At 38.6% G+C, this 25,492-nt stretch overlaps 1 protein-coding gene across 10 annotated transcripts in view; it reads left to right on the forward strand.

Moving 5' to 3' along the window:
* RAPGEF2 (Rap guanine nucleotide exchange factor 2) overlaps positions 1 to 25,492 on the forward strand; it is a 190,978-nt gene that overhangs the window by 46,816 nt on the left and 118,670 nt on the right. For 9 of the 10 annotated variants that reach the window (XM_064510904.1, XM_064510913.1, XM_064510905.1 and 6 more), the window contains exons 2-3: positions 9,765 to 9,835; positions 14,704 to 14,760. In XM_064510904.1, coding sequence (XP_064366974.1) covers positions 9,765 to 9,835; positions 14,704 to 14,760 — 128 coding nt within the window. Of the gene's footprint in view, positions 1 to 9,500; positions 9,520 to 9,764; positions 9,836 to 14,703; positions 14,761 to 25,492 lie in introns of those variants that run through there. The other variant, XM_064510911.1, reaches the window with a different exon arrangement.

Consider the following 25,492-nt stretch of genomic DNA (forward strand, 5'->3'; position numbering starts at 1 on the left):
CTTTGTGGAAATTTGTGTAAAACTGTGGTTTGGTTATGCTTGGTTTGTCACCCGCAGTTCTTGTGCTTAAACTGGTATGGCCTATGTTAACCCTGGCTGCTTTGGAAAAACCTGTGGGCTAATTAAGCATCCTAAAAAAAACAAACAAAATTATCTGAGTATTGTTTTATCTTAATCTCCCTGAGGCATCCTGTGGGATCCTTTCAGTGCAGCTTGCCACCAACCCTGTTTTTAGTAGGCAGTCCCCCTGGATATGGATATGCTGTTCTCCTTTCTCTCACCACCCTATTTGCTTTCACTGATATCCTCTAGCTTGAGGTCTTATTTAAATGTTTCTATCATCCTTCCTTTGTTCTCAGCATGGCTGGAGCCTGGTAGGAGTTGCCTTTTAGTTGTTTACTCCAGGATTCTTGTGTATCACTTCAATTTCCCCACTTAGGTCTTTGTTTTTCATTTTTTGGTAAAAGGTTACCGATCGTTATAGTCCTCTATGTTTAGATGCGTTTGTAGAATGCTCATCTCTTGCTACAAATAGTTGTTTAAAAATAAATCCCACTATGTTTAGTAGCTGATAAATTTGTTATCCCTAGATTGATTTTTCTTTAGTAGGATATTGAAGTCTTGCTCCTTATAACTAATAGAAAACATGGGACAAATAACAGGCTGTCTCAGAATGATCTGAGACTCTCCTTAGCATTACAAAAAGCAAACCAACCCCCCTAGGAACTGGCAAAACTCTGCAACAAAAGACATGAATGTTTGTGCAATGAATGTGAAAATGGATAGAACGGATTTAATATAAGCTTCCAACTGTTGGCTATAAATATTGAAAAGGAGGGGAAAGGCAATTATGTATTTTTTTTTAATGGTGAATAACTTAAGTGCCTTTCATAATAATGGACTGTGTAGTCCGTAGGCGACATCTTTTATGGTGAAATCATGAAACCATTTTGTTTGCATTTGGACTTGCAACCAAAAGCTGGATTTCTGACTGCAGAACCTTATGCTTTTGTGTTAAGCATTTAATTGTCTGACTTCTGAGAGTCTTGAAAGCAGACAAGAAATGCACAGCACTACCCTGTAATTTCCTCTGTTCATTAGTTTTTTCAATGACTTCTGTGAGATGGCAGGCTTTAATTTCCCATCTAGCGTTTCCACGTATATCCCCATTTCATAGGATGATTATAATCATGAATGTCTTGATTTCTTTGCTTTATTCTGCTGAAAGCTTTATGAGCAGTAGGATATGTTGAATCAATTGTACTAATTTTGAGCTAGTATTAAAAATCTGTTGGTGTATATGGGTGGGTCATTGAACTTGCCAGTTCCATTTTCATACATTTGAGCAGGTTCTGCTGGAAGGATTGAAAACCTAGAGCTATTTGTAGTATCATATGTAAATCTGTGAGGCACTACATAGAAATGGAGACTTTTAAACCAGTTTCCATTAGGAAAAATCTAAAAATGCAAAAATAGGCTTCTAGTGAAATTTTCTTTCGTGTGAAGCATATTCTCAAAATTCTCAAACCAAACAAAATACAGTTGAGACACAGGAAGGCTGACTTAAACATCCCACTGAAACATCTTGTTTCTCCACAGCTAGTCTACCGTGATCCAGTGGTATTTCTGCAGCCCTGCAGCCTCTGATATTTAGAGGCAGTAATGCAGCTGCAGACTTTGGAGAAGCAAATTTTTATTCTGTACTGGCACAATTCCTAGTTAAGGCAAATCAGGAAAATGTGATTTCTTCTTAATATTTACAAGGTTTTGGAGTTGTTCCTGATTAGTGTCATGTGTGGGTACTTCAATTCCAGATTAAAACTGCTTTTTCCTCCTGAAATCCTGCTGATTCCTGATCCATTTTGAAATTCATTTGTAACCAGAACAAATGTCCTCCCTGTCCCCCTTCAAGCTAATAATAACAATTTTAGTGTGTCAGCAAGTCTTAACAACTTAATTTCTATATTTCTATATTTCTTTTTCCTTGCTTGACTTGAGCAGAGGAGGTGAACACTTACGCTGGATTGCTGCCTGTAAACTGCCTTCCAGATCAAGACTGGTTCCCAAGCTTAGCGATACCTGATTACTGCAGTGTAAAGGTCCGTCACAAATTTTCGGAACTATCGTAACGTGCGTTAGGCAAGACAAATTCAGTGTAGGTTTAAGATACTGAAAGTTTTCAGAAGTTTACGTAGTCAGTTGAAGTTCTAAACTAGCTAATTTAGCAGGTGACAGGTTTAAGAGATGTTTAGGTTTAAGAGCTGCCTTTTAATCGCAGTCAAATTCTGCAATTTTTTCACCTGTTTTGAATATGGATAATAAGATATTTGTTTTCAAAAAACTCCTCAGTTTCAAGGTCTTTGATTGTCTTTGAAAGCTGCAGCTCTGGGTTAAGCCAAGCTACTGCCTGGGAGACGCAGTTTATGTAAAGACAGAATAGGCTGATGTCGAGGGTGACAGACTGGAGACAGCAAAACAACTCTGCTGACAAACATTTGCCTCCTGCCCTGTATTCATAGCTTTGCTCCCCAGCTGTCTCCAGCACTGCTCATTCTTGCTTTCCAGCCCTCCACTCTTTGCATTTTTCTTGTATCAAGCAAAAGAACAGGAAGGGATGATAATAGTGTGCCATGACTCTCCCTATCGGAGCAACTCTGCTGAATTGCCTCCCTTTAAATCCGCGGTGAGGGGTGGCATGAATTTTGAAATCCCTGGCTTGCGGTGTGTCTGGGAGCTGGTGGTGCTGCTCCTCCGGGAGGGGAGCTTGTTCCAGAGAGCAGTGTCACCTGATCCTCTGGGTATTTTGTCTGAAGAATCAGACCTCAGTTTTAGAAAGATCTGGCTTGGTTAAAAGAGATGCTAATTGCTTGTTATACAAAGCAGGTAGGCCAAGGCTTGAGTCCTGGGCTATGCTTAGAAACTGAATGTATTAGGAATGAGCAGTTTCATTCCATGGTCAGGCATGAACTTTTATTAGTTTTTAAGAAAATTGAAATTTCTTATACAGTTCAAACTAGACTGATACAAAGGAAATGGTTGTATCAGGTAAACTTACAGAAATAAATCAGTTCATCTATACTCATCCAGAAAGGATGAGTGGAATTTCATTTGCAGAAATACCAGTTTGGGCTACTTAGCATATGGAACGTTTCTACTTCTTTAAATATTTCAGTTATATCTGTCTGGCTCCCAATTCATCATCAGATCAGCAAATTATTTTCTCTAACTTTGGCTTTATTTTTTTGAGCCACAGATCTCTATGCAGAATGCTGTACGCCAGGGAGGATAGCTTGGAGCGGAAATACTGTGATAGCTTTCAGTCCAGTTTAAAAGTAACTTATTAAGTAATTTATCTTCAAGTGTACTATATTAGTTTGGATTCTGGCAGCAGGCCCTCCCCTTCCCTCCCCTCGCCCGAAACATCTTGACGTAAAAGACTGAAATAAAATGTCAAACTTTACATTACGCGACAAATAGTTCATTTTAATCTCTCCAACAAATTACTCTTGGTATGGCTCACTAATAAGCCCATGCATACCGGGGCATGCTCCTACGCAGCAATTACGAACATGTTGGATTTTTTTCATCTGCTGGGAAGCTGCAGGTAGAATACTTTGTCTTCCTTTGGGCATGACAAGGTTGTTGGTATCAGCAATACTGTTTTTTTTATTTGCTTTTTTTTGGCCTTGGAATAAGTCTGGTGGTGGTTTTGGGCCTGTTTTTTGACAATCTAATATTTGGAAGACGTGAGCTTGCTCCCAGGTTGAAGTCCTGCATTTGGAGACGGCTTTGGTGGGGGTGCCTGAAGTAGCTTCCACCCTCGCTCTGCCCTGCTGCTCTGTTGGAGGTTACTGCCTCCTGGCAGGTCTGACTGGAGCTGCCTTGTGTCCTCTCCCGAGCTGCTGGCGGTGCCTTAGTGTAAACCAGATGTGAACTAGTTCGTGTAAACAAACGACTCTTCTGTGCCTCTTCTGTGGAGACAGAAATTTCTGGCAAAAGGGTTAATCGGAAGTAAGGCATGGTGGCTGCTTCAGCTGTCTCAGCTAAACTAACCATGAAATTTGTGTCAACGGCCTGACTGAGCTTCTATAGCTGTTTAAGCCAGATGAATTGATGTTACTGAAGTCTAGTCTCTTCCTTTTGGCAATACTGGCACTACTTTGGCCCTAGTGAGCCAGTACAGGCAGCTAGACAAGTGGTAAATGATACAAGAAACAGGGAAAAAATGCTTGGCATAGCTAGCGGAGAGGCTAAGGGGCCAGTGAGCTCTAGTGCTGGATGCCAAAAATAAAGGGAAAAGGCTGGGATCATGCAGCTCCAAGGACAGAGAGCCAAGACTGTAGCAACAGACGGCAGTTTTATTTCTTGCTAGGAAGAAAAATGTGGCATTGTTGCCCTTGTTAGTGTACCATGGATTGAGGAAAAACGCATTAAAATAGTTGAGAAGAGAAAAGGAAGGTCCCCCTTCTAAGACTTAAGCTCAATAAGTGTGTACTCGGCCATAGTAAAACTACAAATGCCTGCCTTCTTACTAGTGATTTCATGACCTATTTAAACCAGTTTGAGACGTTAAGGTCCCGCCTTCTGCAGCCACATGCGCCATTGCCTTCGTGACGCTGGCGCTGGGACTCGTGCAGCTGCAGGACGCGTTGGACCTACCTTGTGACTGCAGCGCGGGCAGCTCATGCCGCTGCCGCGAAAAGCGTTTGACATTAGTTCCTGCTGTGAGGGCGCGAGGGCTAGCGCTGACGCGAGGGAGGTGGCAGCAGCGCCGCGAGGGCAGGGGCGGGAGGGTGGGACCTCCCAGGCTCGCAACCCCGAAACTCGGCGTTTGGGTGCGGTCTCCCACGGGAACGGGTGCCGTGGCCGAGGGGTGAGGCTGCGGAGCGGGTCTGCCGAGCTGCACCTGCGTCCGCTGCTTGAAGCCCACGGATACCCTTGGATTTTAGTGTTGGCCAGCTTAATATGAGTTAGAGGTGGAGAATCATTTTAATGAAGATCAACCTTTCAGAAATAGCTGTATAGCAGGTAATTTTGAGGCTCAGATGAACGTTAGGTACTTTGAGAAGCTTTTATTGACGGTGGTGAATTAAGAAATTAGCTTGTATTTTGTTCTTACTCTTTAATTTAAAATAATAATAAAAAAAACTATTGTAAGAGGAAAGAGAAAGCATCTCTGCATTTGCCACACTTTTGGAGAAATGAGCAAATTTCTTTCGTAATAGAGCATTGAATTTCTCAGGTCAGCACTTTGCATTTTAGCTGTGGCAAGGATGAATAGTTAAATTAGGATGGTAGTTTCCCATCTTAATGCAAACCAGGACTGAAAAAACTAGAAGTCTGCAGTTTTTAGAGAGCGGTGTAAATTTTGATGTGTGTCTATCTTTCACTTCAGTAAAGCAGCATTTTCTGAATTAAACCAGTGAGAATTTGGGGCCAGCATTCTCATTTTGGTTTATCTGGCTTGTGTAGTTGGCCTTGCCAAAACAGTTGAAACCAGAGTAAAATGATGAGAAATGTCTGTACATAATCATATGCAGACTTTTTATTATAGTTAAGAGCACAGGTAAGGTTGCAGACAGGTACGTTTTTACAGACCTAGTTGAAGTTGAGCTGTTAGACTTGAGTCTCTGTTCTGTCCCAAAGCTTAGGCAGAACTTTAAACCGAGCCAGCTGACACCACTGACACACACGGAGAAATAACAGCGGATTAAACAAGCTTCAGACTGCTCCCCATACGGTGGTCAAGCGTACAGCTTTGGTTGTAGTAGACATTTAAGTGTAAATTAGATTCCAGTCTTCTGGCCTGCTTGTTCGTCTAAAGAAAGAAAACATTTTTTTTTTAACTGTGGTAATTTTTGCTTGCATTAATTTAATTTCTGCTTTTAGAGTTTCTGTTGACGTATTTCTTTCAAACTGTTGCCAAAAGTCTTTATGTAGCAAGACCTACTGAGTCTGTACGTTGTTATTGCAGTCATCTTTTTAAATCTTTTTAAAGTTTCTCTGACTGGATAGAAGTTGAAAGCAGAAAGTCTGTGATTCCCGGTGCTTTTTTATCAATATAGCTTATTGTAGCAGAGTATTTTATCAGCTGTGTTGGTTAAAATTAGCTTTTTAAATAAGCTTAAAATAGGCCGTTACAAAGTATTGGATGTTTTTAAAATGAAAGGAGAAAGTGTGTGTAAAGAAAATCACCTTGGCTCTGAACTTTTGATGGCTCAGTCTGCCACCTTGTGGTAATTTGAATGAATGTATTTTAAAAACTAATACAGTAGAAAAAGTGCATCAAATTGCTGCTGTCACCTGCATGCCTCTACATATGCTATGGATTAATGTTAAAGGTAGTTTTCAGGAACATTGTGCGTTGTCCAAAAACGTTTGTTTAAGCCACAGTGTGGCTGAATTTAGTTGCTGCTTGTAAGATTTTGTTCAACTCTCCTGTTTAAATCATGAAGGCAAATCATGTTATTTTTGAAAGACAGAGTTCTTTTCCTGAGGATTTTAATTGTTTTTACCTTCTTGGCAGTTATCTAGAATATCAGAACTGAAAATTGCATAGCTGGCCTGCTTAAGTTCTGTAAAATGCCTTTTATAACTTCACTGTTTCAAGCATTCTGAATCTATTTAGGATTTTAAAACACTTGGTGGAAAAATTTCTGAAGAACTCTTAAATTACAGTAACTCGCTTTTAATTTGAGAAGTTGAAACTGCTATAAAACACTTATGCTCAATAATGAATATGTTAATGTTTGCTTGAAAAAAGCATAGGTTTTTCTGGGATAAATGGAAAACTGAGATGACTAATGGGATAATTCAGTGGGGTTTTGTTTGTTTGTTTTGGGGGTGGGGGAAGGAAATTGCTTTCCTACATTTTAATGCTGCAACTTGAATGGAAATGTGCAGTGCCTAATGGCAATATATGAAAATATATTCAGCTCTTTTGGCTGACTCTGCTCTAGCTTTCTTTATCTTGCGGCATTGGGAGCTCAATGAAAGGAATGATGCTGGAATTTGTTAGTTAAATTTCAGTTCTAAACTTTCAGTGCTAGAGGGAGCTGTTCCCTCTCCAGACTCTTCACCCCCTGGGAAGGCAGGTGCTCCTTAGAGACTGAGCTGCAGCACACTTTCAGGAATCGTTTGTCTGATAAAATGCTAGTGCACAGCAGCTGCAGTGTGGTAATGACTGTTTGCTCTGAGAGGACCCCACTGCCTGGAGCACTGGTCTGTTTTGTTGCTGCTTTTTTGCAACCTCCCTCCAGAAGTTGATTCCGTCCTTGTGAGGTGTCTTCAACGTCATCTTCCCTCTGTTGCTGCATTGTGTCAAGCGGAGGTTTGTTCAGGAGGTTTTGCCCCTCTTCCCTTCCTTCCTGCCGCCGCCGCCGCCTCCTCCTCCTCCCCCCAACCCTTTGCAGGTCGTTGGGTGCAAAGTTGAGAGGCAAGGTCTCCTCCAGGCTGCATTCCTGGTGTGCTGGTGTGAGAACCTATGGAAGGCTATATTTGCAAATATTAAACAAGTATGACTGTATTTTGAAGAGAAGGTTTATTTTAAAGTGCTCAGTAAACTGATCTTGTCTGTTACTTGTGGAGCTGGTGATAATTGCTCCCTTCAGTGATTAAAAATGCAATTCCTCCTTGCTTTTACTCACTTGAGGCGCGTTCAGTACTGCACTGCTCTAGGAACAAAATCTGCATTCTTCGCTGCTTTGCTCATCGGTGGTATTGATCTCTAGGGGGGTGTCACCTAGCAATTTTGGAAGCAAAATACCCATGCATCCCTTTGACCATATACTTCCACTTCCAGATCTAGAGAGATCCCTGTAAGTCAGTATCTCTAATGACTCTTGGATTAGTCTGTTTTATCGTGCACAAAATCTGTGCCACTTGAGAGCAACCTCAGTGCGAGCCCTGAAGTGGAGGAGGTGGTGGCAGCTAGTTTTTCTCCTTCCTTTCTGTGTGCGTTGTTGGACAGGCTTGCTCAAGGTGAATTACAGCAGCACCTTCTCACCAGGCCCTTCTCCATGTAATCCGGTGCTCTGGGCATCTGGTCCCCACCGATCCGCTGGCGGCTCGTGCAGCCAAGCGGTGCCGGCAGGCAGCAGTGGTGCCGTGCTTGGGGGCCGCGTCAGGCCTGTGCCACCCCGGGGCCTGAGCAGGGCTCCCGCCGGCGCCGCCTCACCCTCAGCCCGACGGACAAGTGAGAAGGTCACTGCCTGTGGCAGCCGGGGGCTTTAAAACGCCCTATAGTAATTGACACTGCATTGTGAGTGAATGCTGTATTTTCTCTTCAAGGCTTTCTATGTGTAAAGGCCTTCCCCGCCTTCCTCTTCCTCCCAAACCGTGCATAATGTGATGGATTTTGTCCGTCGCGTGTTCTCTGCAGTGCTCCTCGCAAGAGGACCGGACCCCCTTGTGGACGAGGGAACGCAAGGGCCAGGATAGAAGAGAAATCACAGGATTTTGGCTTGTGCGTTTCTTCTGCTTTCTCAAATGGTGTATACCAAATGACAGACATTTATTTAGTCTCAACCATTGATTGCAACTCCTAGTGTATTTTCTGATCCACGCTGTGGTTTAGACAAGTACAGTAACGTTTGTACATTTAATACTTTTAACTAGATTTTATCTTTATTTTTCTCACTTAAATCAAGGTTCTGTGTGTGACTTCAGGAGTGAAGTCTTTCACCAAGATACCACATCTGTGCGCTTTCAGTGTGTCGGAAAACTGAAGTATTTCTGTACTTCACTTTCCATTTTGAACCGACGAATTCTCCTGATGGCATAATCTGTCACAAATAATTAGCTTTGATCTATTTCGCTGCTTGAAAACATCTTTTTCTAGTGAGCTACGGGAGTATTTGGTATCGATGTCAGTCCCAGCTATTGGTTGCAAGCCCCTACTCTGATTTTTCAATGAATTGTGGGTGATAGTGTCTCCTAACCAGCCGCTTTCCTAAACGAATGATGAAACAACATGAAATCCATGAGCCAAAGTTAAGTCATTATAACAGTTGTGGGCAGCATGGAAGTTTTCTTAAGTGTTCCAGTGGCTTAAGGACAACATTAGCAAAACCTCAGGGTTTCCATAGTTATATCTTGCTAAATTTTAGTCTTGGATGTTCTTTTTCTCTCTTCATCAGTGTTGTTTTGTGAGCTGAGTATCTGATGTCCACAACAATTGTTTTGGTTGAATTTGTCTTGACTTTTAAACTTTGCTGTGTAACTAGGATTGTATTCATTTTTTTAATCATCTTAGTAATTTTCTGTTCATGGTGAGCTTTTTTCTCGTTTAAATATATATTTTGTAATTTACCTTCCACTTGAAGAGGATATAATTTCAGATTTTTTTTTTACAGTGGGAATTTTATCAGATTTTTTTTCTTTTCCCCTGAACGTAAAAAGACTACTTCCCATGAACTTGCTTTGCAAAATAAATTAAGGTTTTAAGTATGTTGGCAGTGGGAAGGAGGGCAGTAGTAGTTGCAAAGTACTGGAATTCTGGACCCGACTCGTTTACTGAACGTGAGTAGTGACAGCCAAAATGTAAAGGTCTTCCTATTTATATTTTATGATGTGGACAGCATCGTTCTTCCCCTTGTAGATTTCCAAAATATAATCAAAGTTATTCATTTAACCTCTTGTAAATGTGCTATTTCAAATGCTCCTGTTGCCCATACTAGGAGAACTCCAGAAGCTTTACAAAAACAGTATTTTAATAATTTGTACCCATTTGAGAATTCTAATATGTGTTTCCCATATATTTTTAGGATTTGGAGATTGTGTATTCCTATTTACATGGAATGGAAGCCTTGTCTAATCTGAGAGAACATCAGCTAAGGTAGGATACTTTATCAAAATGCTACTGCTTGTGTGTGGAGAAAGGTGGTCAGAGTTGTGTAGAAACATGTATTTCTTATAGACATAACTGTAAAGATATGATTTATTTTCTTATAAAATTTGGAAATAGTATTTTAATCATCTGTTCATCACTTGCATGTTGACCCTTCCATCAGAAAGGCCAAGTTGGCTGCAGACATTTTTCATTACACTTGCATTTAATTAAACCAGAATTCCGTGGTTGGTATGAAATAATTCATCATTTTTATTACAGACTTACTTATTACAGCAAGTTTTCCCTTTTACGGGAGGAAGTGTCGTCAAGGTTGAATACAATGAAGAAATTTGTAACATTTCTATTTTTAAAATATTTTCAACTGCTTGTAGTTTTGTCTGCAGTTCAAACTCTTCGGTGTAAAACTTTTTCCATCCTAGATATGCATCCAAACCTGAATTTATTTAGAGAGGCCCAATGGAAATGATTTTTCATCTGCTTCTGAGAGGGGAAGATTAGAGCAAGATGTATCTGGCTGTCCCGTTCTCCCCTCTCCCATGGAAAAGGTCAATTGAAATCCCTTATGTACCTCAGTCTCCAAATTTTCTGTTCCTTGAGTATCTGGACAGCTAAGCAGTTTATACCAGAGGCATGCACTATATCTTAAGCTGTCTTTCGGCAGACCTTCTTTTATGGTTATTCCTCCCCTCTGTTTTCATACTGAGGAAGTTTCGAATAGAGAAGAGAGATTGGAAAAGAAAGATATGATAGTCTTGAGGATTTTGTGGGGAGCACTATGGAAAAGTAAAGGGGCCAGTTTTCTGCCTGAAATGGAGAGACTGGAGATGGGTAGAGGACAAGTGCAATTTGTTTAGAATCTCCCTCTGTTACTAAAATTCAGAGCTGAATTCTCCAGCTCCTATAGGAACACTTTTTACACATCTTTTCATCACTCCCACGTCCAGATGATTCATAATTCTTAGCATAATCTGTAGTTTTAGTTGATTAGAAAGTCATTTAACAGACTTTAAATTTAATCCTCCATGACAGCTGAAATTCTTCACAGTAAGGTGCTGTGTGAAGATGTGGTCATGACAGACAGACATATGGTGAAATTATTAGGAAACTAAAATTCAGTTAAAACAAATACAAAGATGTTGCTCTCTTTTTTTGGCTGTAAAATAAAATTTCTACTAGGAACAAACTTTCAGCTGTCAGAAAAATGTGGTGATTTGTAGTTGTATGTCATAACTGTACTAACTTAGCATTTATTGAAACATTATTGCTGGAATATTTAATGCATTAATATATACTGATGCACTAACAAAGCAAAGGAGCAGAGATCTTGGTAATGGTACACCACTTTTCTGTGCCATACCTCAAATCGAAAAGCTGGCCATTTTTTGTATGCTGTTCTTCTTTTCTATATTGGCCTTGTTATACCTACACTTTCATGTTATATGTGTGTATCCCTGCTTGCTGCTCTAATTTCACTTACGCATGCATTTTTTTCTTTTCAGACTTTCAGACTAGAAGTAAATGCTGTACATACAAAGTACAAGTTCCAGTCCTGAATGAAAGTCCATATATAGCCCTAATCGTTTATGTACTGTAATAACAGAATCTGTTGTTCAGGTTCTGTGTTAATTTGTGTTTGCTATTGTGCAGAAGTTTTAGACAAATTATGTACTACACATGCAAATGATACTTAGTCACAAAAACTACTAATAAATATAATTGAGATTTTTTTTATTAATTTAAGCCACAATGTTTTTGTGGCTTAAAATTCAAGGAAAGAAATACAAGTAAAAGCTTTTGAAATTTCTCTCTTTTAAAGATGTGCATGTGTTTGACTTTAAGGCATTGTTTCAGTTGCCCTCACATAAACACCTTACCTGCAGAAATCTCAGATGGTAGTATTTGGACATCGGTGTGGGGCTGGGGGATACAAAAGGAAGCTGGCACATCTCCTGTATGCTCTACAAGGAAATGGGGTAAATTACTAATATTTAACCTCCTGGGGCTTGCCAACATTTGCCACACCTGAAGATGCTGAAGCCATCTGCTGAAGAAGCTGACTTTGACTTGAATAACGCTTTTTTAGGTGCTAATTTTTGGCCTCTTGCTTTGTCATTGTAGCCACTGTTTTGCAATTTTGAGAAAATACAAGGCTTTTTTTTCCTTGAAGTGCTTGAGACACATTTTGCAATGTGACTGTTGACTTAAAAACTGTGTAATTACATCTGCTTTGGAAGGAAGACATGATTATACTCCGTTAGTGTTTTCTGTTACACTATCATATGCAGGACTTTTAATATATCCAGTTCCGCGTAGCTGGAATTGAACTGACTTTTAACTTGTTAACAAAGACCAAAGTATGCACATATGGTTGCACGATATGTTGATATGTGGTTTTTGGCTTCCTGTCCAGAATGAGATTCTTGCTGAGGAATGTGTGGAACTTGTGTAGCTCTCCCAGCACAGTGAATTCCTAGAAGAGAGCTTCTGTTTATAGTACCATACATGGGAAATGCTGGATTCCCCTGCAACTGTGGGAGAAAAAGTCCTTATAGTGTTGTTGAGGATACAGCATTTCTTGTGGCAGCGAGATGCCACAAATACCTCTGGGATGCATTAGAACTAGTGTATTAAATACAGCCCTTAGTAGTGAATAACTTACAGCCTGCTGATGTGATATAATCTTGACTTTATTACATTTGTTCAGGAGGTGGACAAAGATCATATTCTAGTGAAAATTGAACACTCGAATTGGCCAGAATTAATGCTATTTTCTAAATATTTGAAGAGGTAATATAGTTTCTACTGTTCAGTAACTGTAACTTCTGACTGTTTCAGTTTAATACCAGGATTGACACACTTGGCTCTCTCCTGTAAGAGAGGCTTTTCCAGCTATTTATTACTATCCAATCATATCAAAACACCATAAAACTCGCATGCAGTGCCAGTGTGGAGTGGTGAACTCGCTTGACTGAATGAAGAATGCATTCCCTTTGCTCCAAATTCACAGGGGAACAAAACTTGCTTGTTTAATAAAGTGATTCTGTTTCCTATAACTCCTACTCCTAGATGGCCTATTGCCCAGAATCTTTTTTGACCAACAGGGTATAGACTGTCTTGCATGTTCCTTGAACAGTATTTTCATTTTTAAAACTTGTTCCTAGCAAAGATTTCTTTCTTTTTTTTTTTTTCTGATGCCTTTAATGATCTTGTTACCAGTAACCTCATGCCCACCCTCAAATTCCCTCCCAAAACAGAGGATCAGAGCGAGTATGAAGACCTTAGGGTTTGAAGCAGACAGTAGCTTTTCTGGGTCTGTAACGAATTTTGGCAAGACTTAATCCTCTGCTGGTGGACACTGTCTCAAAAAGAGAAAGTCTGAGGTTCAAAATGCTGCTTGCTGTGCAAGGAAGCAAAAAGTGTTTTAGTTAGCAGAAATTTTATTTGGAAATTGCTTGTAAGAAAGGCTCTCAGAAATGGTTGACTCCATAGTGCATAGATCATTGAGTAAATACTGGAGAATAGGGGGAAGGCTGTGATAACAAAACTTGATTGTTGAGCAAACAGATGAACAACTCAAAATTTTTTATTAACAGATTATGAATTGTCAATAAACCACTATCACTGTGGACAGAAAAGTGTTATTTCTTAGTGGACTGAACCAATAAGTAAAATCTTGAAAGAAGGGAGTGCTAAGGTAATTCCTGCCACAGCACATTGGCTGCTGAAATCAGTGAACTCAGGAAATGCCATGGGAAATGGCAGTAAGAAGCCCTTTAAAGTTTACACGAAACTCAGACCTACTCCTTTGGGCCTCAAATCAACCTGTCTGCTCATTAGCACTTGAGAGGTTTTTTGTCTCATGATATCATTGGAGTCTGCTCCAGGTCATTGGTACATCGAGGTTCTGATGACTAATTCTGCAAGGAGCTAGGATTTCTTCTCCAAATTTAAATATAGTTCCTCACTTTAATGCCTGTGTGAGCCTCTTAAGCAAATCTCTGTATGCTTGTCTGTCAAATCGCCTTGGTGCTTGCAGTCTCCTTCAGTGCCAGTGTGGGTCCAAGGGAGGTGGTGGGTTTTGTTTCTTCCCCACCCCCCAAAAATTTACAGTGTGCATTTCTTTGAGACAGTAGAAAGAAATGTTGTGTTGATGTTAACACAAAATTAACTTTGCATTTCCTAATATGTGGTAAGCTCTTCTATAATTACTCTCTATTATGCCATGTTTGTCAGGCACATACTGAATGCAAAAATGTTTAATCCTCCCCTCTAGACGGAGAAGATTTTCCTGCAGGAAATTCTTTCTGCTTCTAACTCACTGGGAGCTCAGCATTAAAATCTCTTGGTAATTTTTAGGTTAAGTTTCTTAATTTTAGCAGGTTGAGAAGCATCAGATTACCACGTGACGTAATTTCTTGTCTTATCTATTGGGCTTGACTTGAAAAAGGAAGGATTGCTTATATCATGGTGTCTCTGATCAGTATTACATATTGTAAGTTTGTATCCATTTCTAAAATTGTGAATTGTTTCGTAATAAAGTAACATGTTTTTATCAGATCACTTTAAAAATGAGATCAATATCACTTTGCCCATTTTATAGATTTTTTTTTTAATGGAAGCAATTACATCCAAGATCCTAAATCAAATATGATAATGGATGAGCTAATAACTTTAATACTTGGACTTAACAGTTTATTTTTTTAAATTAAGAATCAGCTTAGCTTAAAATTGATCGTAGTTTCTGTAAGTGCTGGAGGCAAGTGTGGAAGTGCTGACTAACTTTGGAAAGTGAAGTCTTTTGTGACACCGATATGAATCATAATTAAAAAATGACTTCTTTCCTTCTCTTTCAGACTGATGTGCGAAACTGTTAGATATGAAAGGCATGAAGCAAATGAAGTTCTGTACTAGTAAGTGTTTCTCCTTCCTTTCACATAGTGTTCAAAGAATTAATTCATTCTGAAAAGTGTTAAAGACCGGGTTTAATGCCAACTCCCTCACTCAGTGCATAGTCTGTAAACACAAACGAGCTCCCTCATTTTCATAATTCAACAGTGGAAAAATTTGCTGGTGTCAACAAGAGAGCTAATAGTGACTCTTGCTTGGCGAAGTACATTGTATTAATTTTTGTAACCAGTGAGATTATGCAGGACTAGCGGATGTGGGATGTCTTCTCATTAGAGTAAGTTGTCATTTGGTCTTGCATCTATTTTGTCATAGTAGTAGTGACCAGCTTCTTGTGCCAAAGGTGACAAATCCACAAATCTAACATGGCTTATAATTAGCAGGGATGTGATCTAACGTCATTTCAGATTTACAATAGAAAACTGAAGACTGCAGTTTCTTTGTTTGTGCAAACAGCTTGTTGAAACAATACATTTATCATATTTTTCACTTACTGCAGCTAACCTATGCTCTAAATGCACTTTTTCTGGGTTGTTTGGTATCATCTCTATGTTTATATCCACCACATATACAAATAATGCATCTGTATGGCTTCTTTTATACATACGTATTTTTCCTGTACTGACTATCATGAGGAAGATGTGAACAAATTTTTATGCCACACTTTAACCATTCTGCAAGTTTAGATTACTGTCTAATGAAATGCATTAACTGATCAGTTATGCATGGGAAATGCGCGAAGTCAGAATGCAGGTGGGTAGATTAGATTATAATCTGACTGATAGGATCTTCATTCATTTTGCATACTAATTTACTAGTGATCACTGCATTGATTTGTCCTTCTGTAGGTAATTGCTTTTTGTATCCATTATGTAGAATGGTGTTTTTTGTTCAAACCCACTCTCATGGCTCCTTCTAACTGTTGGTTTAAATTGAATTATATGGTGAACCAATAAAGGCTGTTAGTTATGCACATACTCAAGACAGGCAAAAGTTACCAGGAAATATACGTCTGAGGAAATACAGTGCACGAACAGAAAATTGTGAAATCTGGGTTAACTTGAAGTGCTTTTTGCTATTCTTTTGCACTGATTTCCTTTGTCACTCCTTTCATGTGACTTCATCTTCACTTTGGTTGTTTGCCTGTCCTTCCTATTTACTCACTTCTTGACATTTTTTTCCCCATGATTTATTCAGTAGATTTGTTAGGCAGTTTGGCAGTTTCTGGATATAGATGCTAATGCAGATTGTGCTTGCTCTAGTATTTCACCTCTGTGATTTAATGTTTAATGGGATAAACCTGAAAGCTTAACACCGAATGATCTTTGATTTTTAAAAAGGAGCATTTTAAAGTTGCATATAAACTAGGTCAGTCTGAGTTGTAGCTTTATATTTTTATTGGTAAATGAGATCCACATGGTGAGAAAATCCTGCAGAATCTGTGGTCTAATTTCAGTAACTTTTTTAGTATTTTTAGACTTGAAAGGATCCTCTTTTTTTTGTTTCATAAATTCACCATACATATAGGAAGATATTCTTCTGAACCACTGAATCCTAATTTTATAAATATACATATGTTTTGAAAAATTCTTTGTTAGTACTAGAGGAGATAAGTGATACGATAGAGATAATAGAATCAATTCACTCAGTTTTAAACTATAGGAAATGAACTTGGAGCATATAACCCAGTCATTTATATTGGACATGCCAGACCATTATTGTGGTCAGGAAGGCTAGGTCTTAAAAGAGCATTACAACTGAACTCCAAGTCACAGACAATTTTTTTTTATCAGAGATGATGCGACTAGCATTGAAATTTGGAAGCCCGTGCTAGTCTTCTGTGTTCCTTAGAAAAATCTATTAAAATAGCTACAACTGTTGGAGCTGTTAATAATTGACCTGTGTGTGTATCACCTCCCTGAGGCATAACTTTGTGTCTCATTGTGGATAAGCTAAATTCTTATATCCCTACTTGTTAACACGAAAAATAACACAATTGCTCTGTTTATTTAATCAAAGTTTGTTCATTGTGAAAATTTTGTTCATGCCTGCTTCCTCAGCTGTAGTTATAAAAAGTGCATTTCCATTACTTACATGTAATGCAGAAAATAGTTATCCACATTCAGTGTAAACATGGTAATTTAAATTTTTATCCTTCTTTAAAAAAAAAAAAAAAAGCCGTTAATGTCCATAATGTCTATTTAGTTTTTTTTAATGGCCAAAGGAGTAAAATGGAATATATTATTTAAAATTGGCTTATCTCATCTGCATTTACTTTACTGTCGGTGGGTGTACATGCTAGTGACAAATTCTCAAACCCTACGGCCATCTCCCTGTTTAAATGGAAACTGGGTTATTAAAAGTGGCAGTTCAGCTCCAGTTATTCTTCATTTGCCAGTCATCTTACTACTTTCATTTGATGTGAAGTTAATGGTAAAAGGGCTTGAAACCTTCGAGGCAAAATTTCACAATTAAGGTTTGCTTGCCACGCAGACCTGAATATCTTACCTGCTTCACAAGATTACCCTACTGAATTCTACTTAAAGATCCTATTTAAAAAGTACGTAGTTTGGTCACTAGATATGTATTTTATCAGTGATTCATAAAAATGTTCTTTTTTCCTCTCTACATGAATATTCATACTTAGCATTTCTAAAGGTAAGTTTCTGATAAGCATTTTCTTAGAAGCCAAGGTTGTAGGAGATTTGTAGATTGTGCATATATCTTTTTACAGCTGAAGAACAAATTTAATTTTTTTAGAGCAAAATTTAAGTATTTGCTGTGATGTCAGAGAGGCAGTAAATGTTTTGCTTCTAAACTTTTTGATGGATATGCTTCTAATAATAGAAGCACTACTTCCCCCCTCCCCCCCCCCCATTGGTCATTTGGTGGTTATATATGGCTCTTAACCATGCTCTTCAATATTTCTGCATGTATTCGAAAGCATCTAATTTTGCTGGGGATTTGTCACATAGTCCTGTGTAAGGGGCCTCAGTGTTACCTGGTTCTCTTCCTGCAATTTTTACTATTGTTGTAATTAAAAAAACATGGCCATATGAAATAGAAATTGTAATAAGCTTCTGTTTCAGACAAAATAAAAACCTAAAGCTGTGTTTCAAAATTGTGCAAAATATTCTTCTTACACAGCACAGGAGAATTGGACTATGTGAAAGCCTTTGCACAGATGTTCTCTTTGTTATCTAGATCAGTGCATCAGTGTTGTTTGGGAGTAGGCCTTTCTGTAAGGCAGCCTTGTATTGTCTTTAAGCTTCCATTATTTTCTTCTCCAAATGTCTTAGACTGGCAGAAGTTATTTAAGCTTTGATGACCTGCTGTCCAAAATCATTCAGTAATAAAACCTTATGTCTATGTATTGCCACGCTGTAGCCCAACGTGTTTTTGTGTTCATGTTTTCTCTTTGATTTCTGTGCAATTGAACCTGGAACTAACTTAGCTGCTGTTTATAATGTTTTTAAAAAATACAAAGAAACCCAACTTGGCTTATGGGAAGTATGTCTTATTTTTTTTATAGTGACCCTTCCAACCAAAGCCTGATAGGATATAAGCTCCTACCTTCTACATGTCCATTCTGGGAAGACTATAAGATTTATAGCTTGGATTTAAGGGGTTATCGGTAGCAAATTTCTCAATCTGTAGCAATTTAGTAATATGCTAGTCGTTTTGACTGTGGTGATTCTTGGAAAAGGGCGAGTGTTTCAAGAAGAGTAGTTATCTCTTGGACACCTTTAAGTGAATTTTAGGGAGTTAATATCTATGGTTGGAAAAAAACTCTTTAGTTTAATTTTGATTTGTTATTATACTCATGTCATTTAGTTGTGCAACCTTGTGTGTGTTAATGAAATTTAGTGTTTTTAAGAAGTGTGTATTGGGGCCTATAAAAACAAAAGTAGATTGTATGCATATGAGCTACAGGTGTGAAAGGAAAAATGTTACATGTCAAATCATGTTGTTAGTGCAGAGAATGTCCACAGTTGTTGAAATGAAAAATGGTAATCTCTTAGTTCCTGAGTTTCTGGCTAGGTAGACTGGGTGTGCTAACAAACAGTCATATTTGCACAATTATGTGTTTTCTTGCTGTTTCTGTCATTGCCCACTTGTCAAATAAAATTGTGTATACTGGCATGAAAAACATCCACTTGTGTTAAGACTGTAATGTCTATATCAGTGATGCTGCTAGTGGTTTGAATATTTCAGTTGATGGATATGGTTTTGATCTGTGATAATAAAGCTTAAAAACAGTTGCTGGGATGGGGAGGGAAGGGAGAAGGGGATAAGAAGTGGAGATGGTTGTAGAAAAGGTAAGGATATATAAAATTTCCATCAGTCTTTTTGCATATCTCCTTTTTTAGAACTAAATTCTCTCGTCTGGTAGCTGTAATGTTACCATCCAGTCTTAGGGTAATATAGTTCAGAAGATTTTGCTATAGTGAAGTACTTATTTCAGAGCCATGTGGAGTTCTCCAGAGCTGCTTGGCCCAGTCACAAAGCCTAAAGCAAAAGAAATCTGGAAAGCAGAGAAAGGAACATGATTTTTTGGTTGCTACTAAAATATATATATTTTTTTCTTCAGTTAAAGTTAGTGTCTTTCATTAGATAGCAAAGAATGGTGGGAAAAGGCTGGGAGGTGTTAGGTTTGTGCCTCTCTGGATGAGGTTATGTTAGACCATTGGCCCGAGGCATTGGGAAGAGGGACTTGGAGCAGTGTCGGATGGGGAACCTGCAGAATGTCTTGAGGGGCATGAGAGGAGATGTGCTGTGATCCGACCATCTATCTTGTATTGCACAAAAAGCAGGTTAAGGATTTTGGACACTGAAGTATCTGGGTGTGTGTAGTACTAAACTGCTAAGCTGCAGTTTTATTTGCAGCTCTGTGCAAGGACAGGTGAGAAATGGATCTGTGAGCATCCTTTAAGAATGGGAAAGAGAGAGAAGATCTTATTTTTAAATCCTACAATAGAAGTGACATTTAACAAATCAACGGCTCTTTCATACTAGCATATTGCCCTCAAAATTTTTGGAAGGATAAAAGCGGCATATACAGAACAAAATTAATGCCAAGGTGGCCGGACATTTGTGCATAGCTTGAGTTAATTGTACAATGACGTATGACAAAAATAAACTAAAAGCTTGTTCTTAGGTATTGGTATATGATTTTTAAACAGAACAGCTCTGCTGAGACCTCATCGCACTGAATTTTGTCTTCTGGCATACACATTTGTGTTATGAAGTTGTGCCTGTATGTTCTGTACGTGTGTAAGATGATTTGTGATGGCAGTTTTTTAACAAACTTATTCTGTACAGGTGTGACTTGTCAAATCTAGATATAAAACTTAAATCCTAAAACATTACAAAAAGGAATTAACTAGAGAGGTGTACGAGGTGTCAATCTGACATTTCCATAAGTGATATGTGGGTTACCATTAAAGTTTTCTCTTGTATTCTCTAATGCTTTACCTTTAACCAGAGCTTCTGACTGTGAAGAGGATGTGCCTGTTTGTGGAGGGTTTGCTCACATTTCTGCGTTTAAAATCTTTGTTCACTGAACATTCTTGACTTCAGAGAGCCCCAATAAAAGATTTCTCCCTTGATCCCCTTGGAAATATGAGACACTTTGAAAATGTTTTAAAATGCCTGAATGAACAGTCAGCTTGGGAATGTGTCTATTGGAAGCATCTCTCTGGATCAGAATGCTGATTTTCAGGTGCACCTCTTCAGGCGATATATATTTATTCTCCTTGTGTATCCATAGGTTTCTGTGAAAGTCATCCAGCAGGATATTTAATAACGCAAAGAACTGCTGCAGCAGGGCTGGCTTCCCTCAGCCCCTGCCAAGCTCTCCCTATAGGTGTATTATACCTTCTGGTATCTGAGCAGTTGCCAAAGTAGCATTGGGATGCTGCCAGTTCTGCACCACAGTAAATCAGGATCCCTAATTTATATGTTTTTTGTCAAAGTATTTTCTAAGGGGTACTGCTTAGGCCATGCATATCATCAGAACAAATACATTTGAAGACTTAGCAGTTGGCTCGACATAAACAGTGAATTAAGGCTTCTTAATAGCTTCCTTAACATAAATGTTTCACTAAAGGTTATCATGTTTTTATTTTGATTGTAATTCTGAGAATAAAAGCTTTAGTTTTGAGAGAAATATTGTAGGGGTTTTGGACTTAATAGCTGAATTGTCTGGCTTTAATGACTGTAAGAGTATTTTGATTTTATGATCATGTTATTTTACTACTTTTGTCATCATTTTCCTAATAATTTACAAGACTATAATTTTTTCATACTGAATTTTTCCTGTCTGATCTCAAGGGCTAACTGTACCAAGTTTGATATCATCACTTCAATGGCAATAATCAATTAGCTTGCATATATACACATTTATATTGTGTATTTATTGATTGTCTGTTTAGTCAGCTAAGTCATACAGTTGTTTTACTGACACTCTGCAATAATCTCTGGATTGACTGACCCTTATGTTGTACCTGTGTTTTATTTTATTGATATTTTATTTAAAAAGTGCAACAGGATACAAATACATGAAATACTTTAAAAGAAAACATTCACTTGCTGATTTGTTTTCATGTGCACAAAGGAATTGTTTCCTGTGGTTGAAAGTTTAATATATTGTGTGTTTCCATCTCTTGCTACCAGGAGACAAGATACCAGTTTTCATCTTCTGTCCATCAATAAAAGACAACCGTGGACATTAGTTGAAATATGCACTTCAAAATACTCATTTAGTGAAAGTTAGAAGCTCTAATTTCTGAGTTACCAGTTTCATCACTGGATACGTTTTGACTATTTATGATTTAGAACAAAGATAAGTAGGAAAAGTAAACATAGCTTAAATGTATTCATTACATTAAAAAAAAAAAAGTATTTGGGAATTCTGTAAAGCTGACACGTTCAGTACCTAGTCTGTTTATTTTATGTTTGGGATATGCCCCTCAGTGTCAGCAAGCACATCTATAATGCTGTGGCAGATATCAAGTAACTGTTTAACTAGGTTGTTAAGGAAGGTTGTAGGCAGTGGCAGAATATGAGTAAATGGTTTTCTGATTATTCTGAGTATCACAATAATACTGTGCTATTGGGCAGGATCTTCAGGCAATGAGATGTCTACCTGAGAGAATCGTTAAACTTGAAGGCATGTTTGACATCCTAAGCCACTTCAGGGCTAACTAAATTGCAGTAATGGTTATTCAATTAAATGATAAACTATGTCTGGTTTTCAGCTTGCAGAAGATAATCAAAATGAGCAGAGACAGAAAGACAAATTAGTCCGCTGAAGCAATATCCTACAGAAAAAAGCCTGTAGAACAATGTTTTTTCAAATTTCTTCTTGCATAGTACGTAAGTGCCTGAAAGAGGTCCCAGTTCTGACATGCCACATTTTCTTTGTTTCCGTTCTTCTCAAGCAGAGATCTGGGAGTACAAACAGTATTTTTTCTAAATTTTTCTATTTACATTGAGATTTATTCACCTTTCAACAACACTGAGCATGAATTAATGAAAACGTAGTCTTTATAGCAGGTACATCATGGTTTGTATTATAACTTTTTTTAAAATCAAAATAGGGTTACAAAGGTAGCTGTGGGAAAGGGATGATGTACAGTTTAAATGTAAGTCCTAAATAGAATCCTTTACTGTTCGAAATCTTAAGATTTATGGAGATACTAATTCAAAGCAGCTTTTCCACATTCACGAAAATGTTTTTGCAGATTTCCTGACTTTTTCTGTGAAGTGGCTTAGAAAATACCAGACCATATCTCTGAACTGGAAAGTACTTATCTCCGATGCTGATGTTTGGCTTAAGGTAGTGGTCCTCCTAGCATCCGGTGTAGCCAGACCCTTCAGTCTCGTGTTGGAAGGAGAATGACACTTCCACTGTTAGAGCTCAGGATAAGGACTTTTCTCTTGTAAAAGATATATTTAAGCAGTAATTATATAGAAGTGACTTCCTTGCTTGCTTCCGATAGGCTTTAAGGATACCTGTGTCCTGCTTAGCCTTTTTGGGTGCTGTTTTAAAGGAGCTGGCTCGGAAACTGATGGCGGGAAGGTGGCCAGGGCAGCAGACTTCTGTGCAGCCTATGCTTTCAAGTCCTGCTGCTGAACACTGTGCTGAAGTGATGTTGCACTTGGCAGTATTAAAGCATGTTTGATTGCAGTCATCACTAAGACTTGCAAGTTCTTGCCATTGTATGTGTTCGTGACGTTATCCCAGTTAAACCAAATGCACACGGGTAGGCATGTGCTGAACTGTTACCTGCATGTCGGCAGTAAACTTTATCTGGTTTATGATTCATGTTTCGGAGGTTGTAGTAGTGCTACATGTCACCTTCATGTGAAGAGAGAATCAAATGGCCCTAAAAAGCAGCTACTTCAAAAGAATTTTTAAAGAAAAGTGATGCATCAGGCCTTGTTAGGCTAGGGAAAGTCTTACTAGAGATAGTGTGGATAGTTGAGATTTACTGGATCTTTCAGCAGTTTGAGTTAAATGTTTACTGAAGGTTAATACTTTGGGTGGTTTTTTTTAGTGTCTTTTGTGGTCAGGAAATCGGAAAACTAAAATTGGAAGAACTACTGTGCTACTGTGGACTAATGCCCTTTAGAATCAGTACGTGTGGGGAACATGCATTGAGAAAATCATAATTTGTTGTATATAATCTTTTTCTGATATGGTGTTAGCGTTGTTACAGGTTTATAATTGCAAGTCTGGTGTACAAGTGCTGCAGATTGTTTTAAATCAAAAATTAAAAATAATTAAATACAATTAAAAATACAACTTCAGTTCTAAGTAGTATATATGTAGCTGTTTGAGGATCTGGGAGTAAGAAGCTCCAGTTTTCAGTGGAATAAATAGCTTGCATTATGAAGAGTTTGATGCAAATGTTAAAGGCTCAGAGAGAGCCCACAAATTTCTTTCATCCTGGCAATCTGGAGTTTGAGTTTGTCCCATTCGTTTGTTCAGAGCTTTATAAGTGATTACCGATCTTTGAACTTCGATTAGCTCTGAGGTCTCAAAGAGCAGTGATATGCTAGAAAGAGTGAAGCCTAAATCTTAAAATACTGTCTGACCTTATCAGCAGTGATAGCCCTGCGGTATCATCAGAGGCTGTTGAATAATTATATAATTGAAGCTTCCAAACACAGCAGTTCAACAGCTGCAAAAAGTTGCTTTCGAAGTTCTAGTTTAAGCTTTTAGTTTAAGATTTAACTCAAGTATTAAGGTTGAGAGGAAGTCTGCTGTCTGGCTGCAGGTTGTAGTTGCGTAAAAAGGACTACGTCAAGGAAGCTGGAGAGGGAAATGTGTAATGGGAAGACGCTACAATCCAGTCTCTAGATTTCCTTATTATAAATTATGGCTTTGCGTGTTCTGGGAAATTAAATGTAGATTCCCCAGGAAATCCCTTACTCTCAGAAGAGTGCTAAAATATTACAGTCAAGATTTAAAGTAGGATTATTTAAATTTTGTATGACTAACTTACTGAACTAAGGGCAAATTATGAATAAAGTCTGCATATTGGTAACTACTCAATACTGACTTTCAGTTTTGTACCACTTTGAGGCTGCTGGTAGAATGTGAGTATTCTGAGCAGTTCAGCGGGAGGTGGCTGCATCACACAAGCTGTTAGAGGAGAACGCTGAATCTCGGTACACGAGTCCTTTTGTTCTTGTCTTCATAGAATAAAAATCCTATCTCAATATTGCTGCCAAAGAGGGTTTTCTTGCTCTTTAGATTTAGACTCTTTCCACTGCAGTTGAATGCTTTTTAGTGGGTGTAGACTTATGGGCATAAGTCTATATCTAGTGTGTTGACACAAGTGAAGATTGTTGCCCAACCAGTGACCTGAACGAGCCTGTAGTCCTCTTGGTTCTGTAAAGCCTAGATGGAAGTCTGTGTCACCAAAGTTTCACTGGGGTTTTTGTTAGCTTTAGTATAGCTAGGACAGGATGGCTGTGTATTAAATTAATCATTTTGACTGCCCCTTAAGATGTGGCTTTGGGGTTGAACTAGTTGTGTGTCTCTGTCCTATTACTTAGTAATAAATCTTGTTTTCTCTAACTTGAGAAACTGGATAGCTGTGCTGTATTTGGTAAGCAATATAACTTAAAGCCCTGAATTTCACCCAGATGAACATCTAGAACGGTGGATGAGGTGGGGGTGGAGATACGGGGAATGACCAAAGAACACCCCCACTGCTCTTAAATACTTGAGGCAATGTATTCCATCACTGGAGGCAAACAGGTAAAAACATTTCTTGCCTGCAGGGAACACTTGTGGAGATCTGCTGGAAGTTTACAGATGCCAATAACTGTCTGGATTTCAAGTATCTCTTGCTGTGCGTGCACCCTTGCAAGGCAGGGGAAAGCGGGAGGGGAAGGTGGAGGAAGGACCTTGAAGATGTGCTGCATTCCCAGGCTTTGCTTTCTGCCTGATGCTGGTCTTCCAGGCTCCTGGTGTCTGACAGCTACTGTTCTACTGATGAGTATTGTGATGGACAGCACTGGCACCCTTAGAAAACTAGCTGTTGAAAAGATCTTACCTAGGCAAATGTATCTTGCCTTTCTAGCATTTTCTTGACTGGCAGGTGCTGCTGGACCCCGAATGACTCCTCACTCTCCTCAAGCCAAATCTTTCTCTAAGGATGCTTTTGGGGGGAAGTCATCCATATCTATTTTGCTTCAGCTAATTCTGGATGAAGCGCTTGC

This window comes from Dromaius novaehollandiae, chromosome 4 (genome assembly GCF_036370855.1).
Source record: "Dromaius novaehollandiae isolate bDroNov1 chromosome 4, bDroNov1.hap1, whole genome shotgun sequence".
NCBI classification, from domain to species: Eukaryota; Metazoa; Chordata; class Aves; order Casuariiformes; family Dromaiidae; genus Dromaius; species Dromaius novaehollandiae.